Source organism: Annulohypoxylon truncatum (assembly GCF_022578515.1).
Source record: "Annulohypoxylon truncatum strain CBS 140777 unplaced genomic scaffold F4807scaffold_9, whole genome shotgun sequence".
NCBI lineage: Eukaryota > Fungi > Ascomycota > Sordariomycetes > Xylariales > Hypoxylaceae > Annulohypoxylon > Annulohypoxylon truncatum.
In genome coordinates, this window is record NW_025953795.1 from 646,667 (window position 1) to 663,730 (window position 17,064).

The 17,064-nt window shown below is 29.1% G+C and overlaps 1 protein-coding gene across 1 annotated transcript; it reads right to left on the reverse strand.

Annotated features, from left to right (window-relative positions):
• Positions 1-2,312: 2,312 nt before the first annotated feature.
• On the reverse strand, positions 2,313-5,484 carry F4807DRAFT_418485 (uncharacterized protein). Its single transcript, XM_047997321.1, has 2 exons — positions 4,874-5,484; positions 2,313-4,816 (listed from the first exon to the last, which is right to left on the reverse strand). The coding sequence occupies exons 1-2, from the start codon at positions 5,332-5,334 to the stop codon at positions 2,935-2,937; spliced, it is 2,343 nt and encodes a 780-aa protein (XP_047856151.1). The 5' UTR covers positions 5,335-5,484; the 3' UTR covers positions 2,313-2,934.
• Positions 5,485-17,064: the final 11,580 nt, after the last annotated feature.

Consider the following 17,064-nt stretch of genomic DNA (forward strand, 5'->3'; position numbering starts at 1 on the left):
CCGATTCCCGGTCATTACTACTCCTTTTAAGATGATTTTCGTTATTCCCGACGGCCGTGGGCTTCCGACCCAAGGCGCGAAGATCTCCCGTCGGGATTTGGGGAAGCCTTCTTCGAGCGCACCCCCTTTTATTCGAAGTAAAAATTCTTGAATGTTTTATTCTGAGACGCGTGATGACGAGCTTGTTTATATGAAGTTACCTGATGTTTGATTACTCCATTTTCCTACGGCGCGTTTGGAAATGAACGGGTCTCTTTTTCCTTCACCTCTCCGATAATGGGCCTCAATTCGCGAGATTCCCGTGAGTGGTGTTGCCCTTGTTCTTGTCTATACTACATCTAGTCTTTTCGAGCTGGGAAAAGGGGTCAGGTGGTTGGTAGCGGGTATTGGCGATATTCTCTCTCGTACGTGGATCGGCCGACGGGTGGGCCTTTTCTCTTTCTCTACTCGTATTCTGGATCTGTCGCCTCTGGCTACGAGGTTAGGAATCGAAGCTTGGAGAGGTGTATTGAGGTTTAACGACGAATGTCTACGAGTGGATGAAATCCCGGTATGAAAGGTGGGAGGTGCTTCGGTACATTGGTATAGGAATATATTGCAATTCTTCCTTGTTGAACATGCTGCCCTAAGGATATTGTCGTGGTGTACACTTATTTGGCCTAGTTCTTTGTTCGTCGACGCCTCGAAGGTGTACTACTATGATTATAGTACGAGGCAGTTATATCAAAGGACTAGTCTTTAAATCTTTCAAATCTTAAAAATTCAGACAATCACATTCACACATCAAACACGGTAAGTACTAAGTTCAGGGGTAGATTTCGATGTTATTATTTTCTATTTTCTAAGGCTCAAATACTTCTAGTAATATACTACCAGAATCGCCAAGTCTAAAACTAGACCGGTCCGGATATTTCGAACGAGTATTTTCATTCGTTGTTGGATAAGCAGTTTACGTATCTTACCTCAGTACTCAACAGGCAGACGAATACGGACTCACCTCAAGTAGGGAGATACCTCAACACCTTATCTACCATGCTTGCGCACGATTTAAGGAAGACAATACTTACTCAAAGTCCGACTCAGAGTCGGAGTCCGCAGGCGCGGCCTCGGCCTCGACCGAGTCGACGACGCAGTCGCAGCACATCCTGTGGTCGCAGCGGCGGCAGTTGGTGTCGGTCCTGGCGTTCTTCTGCGCGTCCTGGCAGCAGGTCCATCCCATGGGCGCCGTGCTGATGAACTGGGGCAGGTCGAGCTCGCCGAAGCGGGGAAGGGTCGCGAGGTTGGATTGTTGGGACATGTTGCTCATATTGATGATGGTTAAGTAGGTAAGCTTCTGAGAGAGTTATGTTTAGGTTTAGTGAGTTGGTTATATAATAGAGGTTTTGGTCTTAGAGAATTAAGTAAGGGCTGTTGGAATTGTGTTGGTGATGTGGATTGAATGATTGAGGATATGGCGAGAATAGCTCTGATATATATACCCGATTCTTGGTCGAAGCAGCTCACTGTTGGTAGCTATTTGATAAAGGCATTGTCCGAGCTGTGAGCAACAACGCCATTGTGAAGGTTCCTTTTGCTTTTAGGAGGTTGTAAGAGTGTGATTGGGTAGAGGACGTTGTCTGAGTCTTTGAAAGAGCCTGCTAGGTTTGTGAGAAATATTCCTTGTAGTAAAGGCTTCTAATGAAAGAAATAGAGCCACGGAAGTATGTTTCGAGAACCCGAAGATAATGAAAGAGCATTATATCCCTTAAAGGGGCTGAAGACCGTTAATGTATTAGATGGCAAGTCGATGTGTATTGCTCTTGGCTACCTAGGCAAAGTACGCCTTTATTTTCGATCAAGATCTTTTCATGAGAAGTTTCGGAAATTCGATGAGTAGGTATTCAGAAATTTAATATTTCACTACGTAGGTCCAGAACAGGTAACGGCAATGAACATCGAATAGCTACTGTCCGTCCATGACCTCGGCGCCCTGGCGCCCTCGTCGAGTACTGATTTTATTACAGGAGATTTCCAATTCAGAACAGCCTCCCCTAATACCGTCGGACCCTACCGTTTTCTGCATCGATTTTGGCTAATCTTCCGACTAGTACGTGCAAAATGTTCTTACAATCTCCGTGAATTATAAAACGCTTCCCTGTTGGGCTCAAGAATAAAAGGAAAAGGAAAAAGGTACCTTCATTCGGCACTAAGTTGTAGAATTGACGGGGATAAGGTCATGGATGTGGGGTTCGGTAACTTTCTAGGTCACGTGCTTTCTTACCTAGAAACTTCACGTGACATCAAGATCCTGAGGAGGCGTGGGCTTCTCAGCTTGGAGGGTGTCGTAGGGTCTCTTGAATTCCTATGATCGATTATTGATTACGATTAAGTACACTATTTAGCAATGGGCGCGCATTCACAGAAAGCTCACGGGAAAAGCCGTCTAGGCATGTAGCAAAAGCTCTTTTTTCCCATATTCCATTATATACATACAGTTGACACTGCACATCTCCTCCATTATGTCAAGCAGCTAACTCCGCGCCACATCGGACTCTGGCTCTCTGCCTCGTCGGAAGTAGGCTTGCGCAAATGGTTCATGTTCAGTGTCGGCATCATATGAATGTACAAAAACGGCTACACGTCGAACCCAAAAGAATATAGCCGGTCTTCCTCAAACGACCTGCTCAACGTGCGCGATGCCACTGTCGAAATGACCTTCAGAGTAAAACTACCGCACCGGACTCCTCATATGCGAACGCCCCTAAAATGCCATTGCCTCGTGGTACCCTGTACCGGGCATTATGAATGGTTCCTCATAGGACTCTGTTCCTGTGATGCCATAAATTCCAGTTGTCCCATTCTATGTGTCCGTCTGGTTTTGGCCGTGGTCGTGCTTCGACGAGCTCTAAAACTTTGCGTAAAAGAAAATTGACCTCCTCTATATTATTATTACTTCTAGTCCTGCTCGGCAGGATTCTCCCACTTAATGGGGTGTACTAGCATGCTGCGTAGGCATAACCGTCCGGAGTTCTTCGGGTTCTCTTCCTCCTTCTGCCCGCCTCTCTTGGTGCCTTCGCCGGCGCGACCGCCATTCTTGCCCCTCCCATCCATCTGAGCATAACCAAGCCAGCGACGCCATAATAAACCAGCGAATTCGCTGTTATAGTACCAGCTTGTCCCTTTATGATTATGCTCGTTCGTAAGATCGAATGGAGAGCCGTGGCCGCCTGAAGTGTGGTCTCGGCCGCCGTTGAAAGCGTTTTCGATCTCCTGCTGGGGCCAATCGCGGTCCAGGTATACTGGATGAGGAGCGTACACAGCCTTCAGGCCATGATGTAATGCCATGGATGGCGGGAACATCTCGCTGAACATGCTGTGATGCAGTCGCCACGTCTCTTCATGCATTACCCGTAACAGGCGGCGCGACAACCGCGAAGCAGTCACAATAGCACACCTTCTTGGTGGCTTCTGGTACTGCTTATCGTAACCGGTCACATCACCGGCAAATACCCAGCCGGACTCATCGGCATCAAAAAGCGGGTTAAGTGTAATGAGGTCCGCATCCTCGCCAACACCACATTGTGTCATGTCCGAGCCAGTTGCGCAGCTCGACGGCAGAAAAACATCACCATCCTCCAGACCAGCTTTTCCAGTAAAGACCACTGGTCCTAAAATCGGTCGCTTGCCCGATGACCGAGTTTCGTGCTCGACAAGTTCTGTGAAGTTCTCCCAACTTCCGTGCAAGCCGGGTATGTAGTATTTGCTTGACCTTTCCCACATGCCTTGGCGGCTCTGCTTCGCACCCCATTTGCCAAGTCTATCAAACAACTCGTAGTATGACCCGGTCCAGCGCATATCCATTTCCCAGTTCCAGAAGTGTGCATATTCAGGATGCATCATTGCAAAGTGCTGGAGCGGCATGTGCGCGGACCGGTAAACACCGTGAATGTCACCGTTGGACGGGTTCTCGAATGTTTCACCGAAGTTACCTGGATAATACAATTTCATTTGAGCCTCAGACCAGAGAGTGCAGAGCCCGTGGAACTCAGGGGGAACGTTGACGTCGAGTATGCTCTGAACTGTCGATGGATCGGCCCAGATAGGCGCGTTGTTATCACGAACGTGTAGGAGAAAATGAACGTCGTACTCGCCGCCTGATCTTAAGCTGAGCTCATTAATCATGGCGCGGAAGTTGAGAAGGGCATGGCTCGTCCACTGAAAACCGACGTAGATTCGTATCACGATAGCAATTCGGTCCAACCTTTGACGTCCAGCTTGGGCCAGCTCGAAATCTCGTGTTTCGTTACCGGTGAAGAATCGATCCTCGTTGGCCTTGTAGCATCGTTCTTGCGCGGCAGCCCAGTCAACACCGTCGTAATTGATTTTGCCAGTCTTCTCCCAGACGGTCTCACTACCTTCGTGTTCAGTATCAAGGGCTTCACCTGTCCCGCCAGCTTCTAAGTCATATCCAAGGCCGTATGGGCCGTAACGACCAAAACGATCAAAGCAGACGTCCTCTCGCAAGCCCAACGCTTCATAGGACCCGAGGGCCGCTTTTGGTTGGCCTTGAGGGACACCGTTGTACGCATACAGATCTGGAGCGGGGATTTGGTTGTCCTCGTCAATGTAACATCGTTTTACCGGAACGTATGCCTGCTGATACTCCTCGGAATCATAGTCTGGATGCGGTCGGTACACACTAGGCTTTGGAGGCTTGGAATGAAGAGTAATAGGTGAAGGCTCTGCATCCTGTCCTGTAGGCGATGGCTTAGGATATTCGGGCTTGTATGCTGAAAATGGTACAAGCGCCCTTAGGCCGTTATAGTATCCATCAAGGCTACGTATTGAATGTTAGTAATTTATTATAATCTCCCATTGGGTTTGCGTCTCTTACTGTTTGTATCTCAGCCAGTGCGGGCCTTTGGAGTTGTCCTCCTCTTTCTGCTTCTCTTTCTCTTTCTCCTTTTCCTCTTCCTCTTGCTCCTTCACCTCGTCTTCTGGCTTCTCTCCGACTAATTCCGGTATTCGGTCTTCTTGACCATCTTGCTTCTGAAGACCTATGTTCTCAGAGATCTGAGGTGTTGTCTTCGTCTCTCCCTTGCTTCCGTGTACCAGATCGAATACATCTCGTGATCGTGCAGTAATCCTCGGATTGAAGAGAGTGAAAGATAATAAGATAATTATCACTACAGTCCATATCACCACTCTCCGGTAGAGGCAGTGACCTAGTAGTGCCTTCACCCTGAACTTGGGTTGCGGCTTGGTCGAGACCGGTAAATAGATCTCACTTTTTCGAGCCATAAAGCTAGGAAATGAACCAGACTTTCTTGATACGTAAGTTGATATCCGGTCCATAATCCGTATGGAGGTTGCGAGAACCAGGAATCTCAGTGATCAATGCTCAGCATCGAAAATGATACTCTTCCAACTTAGCGCATTAATTGAAAGGGGATTGGTTATCCCTCTTCTGAGGTTGTTAATTCAGCTACTTGTTAGCGCCACAGGCCACCAATGCCCTTCTAGCTTGTTCGACAACAGGTATATCAAACACCAGGCTGAAGTTGAGAAGACAGCTGGCTGCAGATCCCTGATATTACGAGATATCAGGCCTTGGCGGCGACAGGTAATAGATTGAGTAAGGAAAAGAGGATTCAGGACGTATTATCGAGTGAGCGAACGAATAAAAGGGGTCTTCGAGATTATTATTAGATGGGAGGAAAAAAGAGTGATCTTCCCAAACAAGGTGCGTATGAAGTTCAGTAGGTCGTGGGAACGGTGAAGTTGGCGTGATATGATGTTCCGATAGCGATCTAGTGAAACACGCCAACTCACGAAGGACTGGATGGTTAGGTGAAAGATTCTGGTTCAGCAGTAATTAGAAAGAAGAAAAATTGGGAAAGGTAAGAGAGAAAAAAAGGTTGGGGAAAGGTTGAGGAGGGAAGAGTTGTGCAGTGGTTGACGTTTCTCTCGCGAGTTTGCTTTGACTCGGGTTGCCAGTTCCAGTTCCAATGACGGCTGAGTAGCGGGAGCCAAGGAAAGCACGACTTGTATGGGTAAGTGCCTGCTGTACCGTTGTACTTAGGTAGTTATGTAACCGCGAACCAGAAGAAAAAAAAGGAGAAAAATAGGGGACGTGGGAAGTGGAACGTTGATCTTCTTGGGATTGTCTTTGGTTCACTGATGAAATTGAATTTCAAAAACGTGGAGCGGATGTCAGAATAGAATACTAGGTATACATACAGTATAATAAAATACATTTGTGATACACTGAACACACTAATACATGGCACTTTTATCTTGTGGTCAGACCGTGACGATGCTTGCCCCCAACTGGGATTCCGGGACTCCTAATGCATCATCCACAAAACTCTCTCGGCATCGCCAAGGATCTAACTGCAAATCTAGCCTTTTTCTTTAAAAGTGATGTGCAGTACGGTGGTATGACGAGTCCACAGGCGTATGGCATGTAAGTCCGCATATAAAATAACCATCTTCTACAGTGAATTGGGTCCCCAGATACCGCTAAATGGCTAAATGGGGACCGTGGAAACTTTATGACAGCAGCTTTCGTAAACCTGATGAATATGCGGTAAATGTGCCTACTTACCAACTCGTGAAAAGAAAAAGCCCGAGACTTGCTACATATCGCGCAGTAACAGTCTCAAGAATCGACACTAGGGATTGTTTTCTTGATTTCACCAGCTGCTTTCGTAACAACATTTTACTTGGCCTCCCCATGTCGTATTCGAGAAATGTTTACATCCCTATCCTAGGTAGGCAGCTAGATATAGAATTAAAGCTTGATTGAGGCTCCATTGCCAAGAGGGGATAGCACAGGGGTACAGGGGAATACATAGGGGTTTTATGCCAGATGGAGCTCTCTGTATGCAAGCTAGCGGGGCCTGACCATGCTCCCCCCATGTTTTATCGTCGCCGCTAGCGTTACAGACGGTGGGTTCTCATCAAATAACCTTTATGAAATCCATCATCGGAAACACGCATTGAAAGAGCCAGCTGCACCGCCCCCGGTTAGTTCTTTCTACTCTTCCAAGTCTGTCCAGTCAGCCAGCCGTGAGTAATGAATTCTTTACAGTACAATGAAAGACCCCATCGAACTGTGGAAACATCTCGTAGGGGATGTAGTGGATAGCCTTAATCGTTCGTGTCACAGGAGTCGAGCTCCGACGTCATTGTTTCCAAGCAATCCTTCCCTACATATTCAACTCTTTCAGCCGTTCACATGTTTCTACTAATTAGTATGTAGCTCGAACTTGAGGTGCATATTTGTATTGCTAGGTACTTACACAAACTGATTGTATCCCACGTCAATTCGTGAAACCACTGTGCTCGCCTCAATTTTGATAGGATTGTTACACCGCTTTGTGTTTTCTGTATGTCTATCATCTGAAAATGTAACAATTTTTCATTAAACAACACACAAGGATGGAAGTCAGTTTTTGGTATGAGGCTGGCAATTTCTTACTAATTTGGCAGCAAAGATAGAAAAGAATAGGGCGGAGGTAAGGATCGACATCATCGTGGGGTTCGCTAAAATTGTGAAGTATCCAGATTTTCCCGCTACTGCCAAGCATCAAGGGAATCTATGCACCAGGGCAGCCAAGCACCCAGGAGAAAAAATCGCCAAGGATGCACAACGTGAGATGTGGGATCGGACTTGAGACACAAATAACGGTTTTTCGGCCGCTAAAAGTGCCACACTGCCTGAATTGGACTAGACTTGCACGACAATATGGCATTTTAAGGTGTGGAAGTGTAAGGAAAGCACGCCTCTTTACTATCTTGGGCCAGTGTTGACCTCTAGTCTTGAATGGGAAATTGCTTCTAGAAGTGGCTTCCCTAAAATGGCATCTCTAAGAAGCCAATTAGAAGCCAGTCGCACTTGGTTTCTTCGTCATACGTACTTACCTCTACCTACCTGTCCTACCAGGCAGTAAACATCTTTGCATCTAGTAATAGAATTCAAACATCAAGTGTGAACCTTTGAGCTCTCTAACGTCCCCAGGAGAACGGACTTATCAATCGACTTGCAGAAAACTTGGAATTAATCCGGACCCAATCATGTCAAGCGAGATGCGAAACAAGTTAATCTCATGATTCTCCTACTAATCATAGCAACATTTGCGGGCCATTCGGTACAAATATCCTTTTCTCGTTCAGCTCTCTTAATCGACTTGGAGGCAAACTCATGTACTACGAGTTATCCAATCGCAAATTGGGCCGACATGTCTGTTCCATCCCGTGCTTGATAATCTATTAGTCTCGGTATGCCGGTATGGCATTGTAGAGCCCTGAAGATCAATTGCGAAATAGCCACCAATTGCATCCTAAATAGGGTGCCTCGGCGCTTACTGTGGCGTCTGCAAGTTCGTTGGCCACAAGCGAGTCGGTTTTCAATCCGTCGTCGTCTTATCCTCGAGCACGAGAGGGCCGGCCGTGTATGATCCTTAGCGTCAGCCCCAGCACGCGGGTAACGGGGCCTAGATGATCGGCGTTTATGGCGCGGGATGGTGAAGCGGAACGTTCCATGCGGACTGGTGGGCGCCTTTACAACAGCTTATTTTATCCTCGTCAAAGAACCCGTCCGATGTCCCTTCCTGCAGGTGGGTGACAATAGCCGTCTCACAGATCGGTCGAACGACTGCAAGGACAAAGCCGTGTGTGTCGATCAAGTGGGACTCCTGCAGCGCTTCCAGCCCGTCTTATTGTCTTAGTAGACCGTAGAATCCGGACCAGACTAAGATGAAACGATGTGTGCACCGCATCCCGGAATTGTTTCATGCACAGAATAAGGAATGGTGTCGAGGTCCTCAAGGCAAACTAATTGTCGTTTAACTTATTTTTGGCTATAGACTATTATAATCGCACTCGGAAAAAAGGATGGCAAAAACAATCACAGCGCTTATCTCAGCAAGCTCAAACCAAATTTTTAGAACTAGCCACGCCCAGCCATGCTGTGCGTGGCTTATAACACCCGTGCACATGTATATGTGGGGCGGGCATGGCGTCCTTAAAAATTTGGTTTGAATTAATTTAATGCGAAACATCCTTATAAATACCATATAATAAAAATATTTTTAAAATTTATATATATATTATTTTATAATTACGTATAATATGTTTTAAAAAATATAATTTAAAATTAATTATAAATAATTTAAAATTTTATATTAATTTAAAATATTATTTAAATTTAAATTTAAAATATTTTAATTTTTAAATAATAAAAATTTTATATTATAAAATTAATATTATTTATTTAAAAGTAATAATATTATAATTAATAAATTAATAAATTTAAAATTTAAAAATTAATATATTATTTATTAATTTTATATTCGAATATTTTTTAAATTTAATTATTAATATTAAAAATTTAAATAATTTAATTAATTAATTAATATTAAAAATTTTATTTTTAAATTATATTTAATATTTTTTTAAATATATATAATTAAAAATAAATAATATATATTTTTATAATTTAAAATATTAATTTATATATATTATATTTAATGTTTTATTAAATAATAATTATATTAAAAATATATTTAAATTTTATTTTAAAATTAATTAAATATAATTAATTTAATATATTATATTTTATTATAATAATATTATTTTTATAATTTAAATTAAATATAATAAAAATATTATTTTATAAATTATATTTATTATTATATATAATAAAATAATTAAAATAAAATTAATTTAATACCGTTATTTAAATATTTAAAATACATTTATTTTTAATAATTAATAAAATTATTAAAATTAATATATATTATTTATATAATAATAATTATTTATTATTTAATAAAATAATAATATATAAAATAAATTAATTTAAAAATAATTTATTTATATTATTTTTAATTTAAAATAAATAATTTATAAATAATTTTTTAATTTATTTCGTAATATTAAATTTAATTAAAAAATAACATTTATAATTATTAATAAATTTTATATATTATATTAATAAAAAAATTTTTAAATAATATATTTAAATATTTATTAATTAAAAACTTTTATTTTTAAGAAAATGTTTTAATTTAAATACACCGCGACGTTAAATAAAAAAACGGAAAAATTTATATTATTTAAAAATAATTTCCACCGGAAAAATATCGGCAATAATAAATTATATTTTATTAAAATTATTAATAACCGTTATAATATTTTTATTATTATATAACTATTAAATAAAAATTATTTAAATAAAAATTATTATTAATTATTTTTTTTAATTAATAAATTAAAACGTGATATTATTAAAATTATTAATAAAATTATTATTTTTATAAATAATAAAAAAAAACTTATCGCTATTTATTATTATTTACTTTTAAAAGTTAATAAATTTAATTTATTTTTTAAAAATATTAAATGTTTTATTTAATAATATAACGTTAATATTTAATTTATTAATTAATAATAAATATATAAAAATTTTTTAAAAAAAATTTTTTTTTATTAAATTATATTTATTATTATAACTTTTAATATAAATATAAATATTTATAATATAAAACGGGTTATATAATTTAAATTTTTTACATTTAATAATTTTATAAATTTATTATAAAAGTTTAATTAAGTTATTTAAAATAAATAAACTTAAAATATAATATATTTTTTTTTTTATTAATATTTTATTATATTAAAAATTAGTTTTTTAAAATTTATAAAATTAAAATATAAAAAGAAATTATTAAAATATAAGTTAAATAATTTATAATAAATAATAAAAATTAATAATAATATATTTAATAATTTAATATATATTAATATAATATTTTTTTTTAATAAATTTTAATTTTATAATATTTAAATTTATAAATAATAAAAATATAATTATAATAAATCCGGAACTTAATTAATTTAATATAATTATATTTATTAAATAAATAAAAATTAATATAAAAATTAAAAATAATTTAAAAGTTATTTATTTTAAAATATATAAGTTTATTAATATTATATGTTTTAAAAAATATACCTTAAATTTTTTATAAAAATTAATAAAGGATAATGTAAAAAGTAAAATAAATGTTTATTTAATAATATATTATAATATATATTATTATAAATTTAATTAACTTTTTAAATTCTTTTTTAAATTAATTAATAAATTTACTTTTAAAAAAAAAATAATATAATGGTTTATATAATAAAAATTTTAAACATTTTATAATAAATAAATTTAATAATTATATGCCGGGTTAAATTATTAAATAAAAATATTAAAGGAAATATTTATATTAAATAAAATTTAATAAAAAATAATTAATGTTTTTAATAAAAAAGTTAATTTAAATAACTTTAATTATTTAATTAAAAATATTTTAATTTAAATCGATTAAAATAAATATAAAAAATTTAAAAGTTTATTATATATTAAAATTCATAATATTTATTATATTATTTTAATTAAATATAAAAAAAACTTTAATATTTAAAAACGTGATAAAAATAATAAAAATAATATACCCGCGTTAATACCCCGATAAAAAATAAAAATATAAATAATATAAAATTAATTTTTAACGTTTAATATATTTAAAATATCCTTAAGTTTTATTAAATTATTTATATTTTAATAAAGGATATTTATTATTTAAAATACCTTTTTTTTATTAAATTTAATTATAATATTATTAATTTATATATTTTATTTAATTATTATAAAAAAGTTAAATACGTTATATATATAAATTATATTTAAAATATTAAAATATAATAAAAAATTATTTAATTTAAAATTATTAAAAAAAAAAAAACTTAATTTAATACGTTAAAAATTATTATATATTTAAATAAATATTAACGCGATATAATATTAAAAAAATTATATTTAATAATAATAAAATTAATAAAGTTATAAAAATTTATTATTAAATAATATTTAATATTATTAAAGTAAGAAAGTTTTTTATTAATAAATATTTAATTTTATTTATTAAAATTTATTTATAATAATTTATTTTAATATTAAAATTATATAATAAAAATAAAAATAAAATTATATAAAAAATATTAAAATATGTTTCGGATATTTAAAAAATAATATTATTATTATAAAATATTTATATATAAATATTTATATAATATATTATTATTTATATAAAATATATAACCTTAAGAATGTTTTTTTTTTATTTTTTATTTTTTAACTTTTTTTAATTTTTTTTTATATATTTTTTATTCCTTAAATTATTATTACCGATTATTTAAATTAATATATTATTATTAAATATACGTTTTTATAAAATTAATAATTATTATTATATATAATAATAATTAAAGTTATATAATTTATAAAAAAATCGGTAATTAATTACATATATTTAATAAAAGTAACGATAATTTTTTTTATTATTATTATAATTATTAATATTAATATTAATATTACCCGTTAATAAAATTTTATAAAAAAATAATTTTATAATTTATTAATTATTTTTTTATACGTGTATTATTTTTAATAAAATATTAAATAAAATATAAAAAAAAATATAATAAAATAAAAAAATTATTTCTTTAATAAAATTTACGAAAAATTAATATAATATAAAGTTTAATTATTTTATTAAAAGTAAAATAATTAAGTTATAAATTTTTTTAATTAAATTATAAATAAATTTATTATTTTAATAATGTTAATATTTTTTAACTTTTATATTTACTTATTTATAATATTAATAATTATTAAAATCTTTATTTAAAAAAATAAACGTATAAATAATATAAAAAAGTTAATTAACATTTTTTTTAATAAATGAAAACGGAAAAAAAAAAAAAAAATTATTTTCGTTTTCCTTATTATTATTTAAAGGAAAAAAAGGAAAATAAGGAAGAAAAAAATATAAAAAAAAATAAAAAAAATAAAAAAGAAAAAAATAAAAAAAAAAGGGAAAAAATTACTAACTTTTTTCTTAATTATTTAAGTAATAAAATATAAAAAAGTTAAGTTTAAATAAATAAAATATAATTTTAAATAAGCGAAAAAAAAATAAAAATAAAAAAAAATTAAAATATAATTAAAAAAATAAAACATTATTTATATATATATAAATAAATGTATATTTTTCGAATTATATTATATTTAAATTATAATTAAATAAAAATATAAAGTTATATAAATTTTAATATAAATAAAACATTTTAAAAATTATATTAAATATATAATAAAAATATTTAATTAAATTATTTCGGTAATAATTATAATAATATTAATAATATTATAATATTATATTTTTTTTTTTTTAAAAATTAATATAAATATATAACTTTATATTATTAATAAATTAATAATTTTAATAATAAAATTATTATTAATTTTATAATTATTATTTTATATTATAAAAATTATATAATATATAAATTAATATTATTTTTATTATTTTTTATTATTATTATTATTATTTTTTTAATTAAATTTATATAAATATTAACTTTTATTATTTTTAATAATAAAGTTATTTTTTATATATAATATAAATATATTTTATTAATTTAACACATGGATTAATTAAATTATTTTTATATTAAATTTATTAATTTTTATATTTATAAAATGTTATAAATTTTAAAATAAAATATTTAATATATTATATAAAATATGGGATATAATATACCCATTTAAACGTTTTTTAATATTATTATTAATATATATTTTATAAATGTATTTTATTATATTATTATTAATTAATAATATAATATATTAATTTTTTTAATTAATATGTAAATTATATTTTAAAATGTTATAAATAAAAATAATATATAATTTAATTATAAATAATTAATTAAATATAAAGGAAATATCGTAAATAAAATTTTTATTATTTTTAATATTAATAATAAAAACATTATTAATATATTTTAATATTAAATTAATAATTTTCCACTTATTCCTAATAATATTATATTAAATAAAATTAAATTAAAAAATATTTATAATTAATTTAAGTTTTATAATATTTAAATGAAATAATTAAATAAAATATAACATTTTTAATTTATAATTATTTAACTTTCCATTATAAAAAAATTAAAATAATTAAAAAATAATTTATTTTAATATATTATAATCGTTAAATTACATTATAATTATTATAATTAATAAGTAATTAATAATTATTATATATTAATAAAAACTTTAAAATTTAATATTAATAAATTTTTTTTTTTTTTTAATATATTTATTAATTTAAGTTTAAAAATTAAATACTTAAACTTAAATTATTAATAACTTTTATTTTATTAACATAAAATTAATATTTATTAAAACTTTTCGTATAAAATTAAAATAAATATTATTATTATATAAAACATTAATATTAATTAAATTTTATATTAAAAAAATAATAATATAAATATTAAACGTATTTTTTAATAATAAAAAATTATAATAATATTTAATATAATTTTTTTTAATATATTAACCGTAATTAAAAAATTATATATTTTTTTTAATAAATGAATTTTAAAATATATAAAAAATTATATAAATAAAATTAAAAATAATATAAAAAAATATTAATATAAAAAATATTTATTATTTTTTATTATAAATAGTTTTAATTTTAAATTAAATAACTACGATAATTTAAATAAAAAATATAATTTTTTAATTTCCGTAAATTATTATTAATTAATTTTTATATTTTTTATATTTAAGTATTATATAAAATAAAATATTATAAATTTAATATATATTTAATATTTTTTTTTTATTTTCATAAATAATAAATATTTATAAAATATAATTAATATTATATTAAAGTTTAATAAAATTAAAAAAAAAAATAATTTTATTAAAAAAAAATAAATTTAAAATAAATTAAATTAAATTAATAATAAAATATTTTATAACATTAAATTTACATTTTAATAAAAATATAAAATAAAATATAAATTATTTTTTTTTAAAAAATATTATAATATATTATTATAATTAATAAAAAAAGTTATAAATATTAAAGTTAATAATAATAAAATAATTAATTAAATTTATTATAATATTTTTATAATTTAAATTTAAATTTTTAATGTTATTTTTAAAATTAAAATTATCGTATATAAATATAATATTTAAGTTATAAATAATTCATTTAAAATTAAATTATTTTTTTTATTAAATTTAAATTTATATTAAAAAAATTTAAATTATTAAAATATATTTAAAATTATTTAATTATTTATTTTAATTATTTTATAATAATTTTATAATTAAAACTTATATTAAATTAAATAAACGTGTTAATTATTTAATATTAAATTTTATTATTATAAAAATATATATTAATTAATTAAATTAAGAAATTTAATTATAATAATATTTAATTATTTAAAATTAATATTATAATTAAATAAACTTTAATAACCGGGAAAAAAATATTAATTTTATTAAAATTATAAAACTTTTAATTAATTTATTAATTCACGAAAATTATTAATAAAAACATAATAATTTAAAAAAATTTAACTTATATTTAAAATTAAATTTATTAAAAAAAACTTTTAATTTATTTTATATTATAAACATTTTTAATAATATAAAGTTTTTTATTAAATACGTTAAATAATTTAAAATTAAATTTATTAAAAATATTTTAAAATAATAAAATAAAAAATTTATTTTAAAAAATAATTATATTAACGATTTTTTAAAATATATTATTATTTTTAAATTATATTTTAATATTAATTTTTAATAAACGTTTTTATATTAAAAGTTTTTTTAATATATTATTTATTAAATAATTTTTTAAATTTAATTATTTTAAAATATATTTTTTTAAAAAACGTTTTATATTATAATTAAAAGTTTATTATTTAAATTTTTAAAATTATTATATATTATTTATAATTTATTTTATAAATATTTTTTCGTATAAAAAAATTAATTTAATATTATTTTCATTTATATTATTTTAATTAAAAATAAATATAATAAATATATTAATAAAAATATTAAATAATTTAAATATAAAATTAAATAAAAATAATTATAAAATATATTATTAAATAAATTAAAAAAATAATAAAAAAAATAATAAAAAAATTATTAATAAAAAAATAAAATTTATATTTATAAAATAAAATAATAATTAACGATTATATAAATTATTAAAAAATTAAATTAAATATATAATAATATAATTAAATAAATATAAAAATTTTAAATAATTTTTAAAAAGTTTAAATATAAATATTTACGATTTAATGTTATAAAAATATAATATTAAAAAAAAAAAATCACTAAATTACCTTAAACTAATGGCCCGTTTTTGGTGTTTTTGCAAATCCTTTAATTTGATTGGTTTAAAACTAGTGTGGCTAGAAAGGTATAACCAAAAACAGGTTCATTGGTTTGAGCTAGCTGAGATAACACAGCGCGAAGAAGAAAAATCTAGGAAATTCCATTTGGACCCATGACTACTAGTAGTAAGTATTTGTCAAAAATATTACAAGCGACTGAATACGAATGAGGAAATGCTTGCTGGAGCAAGATGATACAGCACAGCCTTTGCGTCCTGCTACCAAAACAGGAACGAGTGACTGAAAGTCGACAATGCGAAATGAAATCTTCCAACTCCTGTCTTGCTTTCTGATCGAATCTTGGTAGGATAGTAGGACTACATACGTCAAGGCTGCACTCCGTTGTGTGATTACAAGAGACTGCCACCATCCATCACGATCGCCTCCCAAACCTATCGAAATCGACGGGTATTACGTGGCAAACCCGTGTATTACAGTAAGAAATGAAGCCTTGGAATCTACATTCCATACTTAGCAGTCTACCAGTCTGCGTAGCAACTTACAAAACCCAGCCAGGCTATCAGGTAAGCAAACAAACTTCCAAGATGGGCCTATCGGAAGCTTCGCAGGCGGTGAACTGCGAGATGACACCGGTAGATCGCGCAAGGATCCCAACATAAGCTTCTCGTCCTCAGCCTCCAACGTTCAGGAATGGGCCGTTTTTTTGGTACACCAACACGAGGAGTCACGAGGCGGCGAGGAACGGATAGGTATCGTACTCGTATGCCACATTTTCCATTT

Excerpts from the sequence above, each read along its gene's own strand:
- F4807DRAFT_418485 (XM_047997321.1), bottom strand. The coding sequence starts at position 5,334 with ATGGACCGGATATCAACTTACGTATCAAGAAAGTCTGGTTCATTTCCT. Across the intron at positions 4,817-4,873 it reads CACTGGCTGAGATACAAACA|CCTTGATGGATACTATAACG; the intron begins GTAAGAGACGCA and ends TTCAATACGTAG.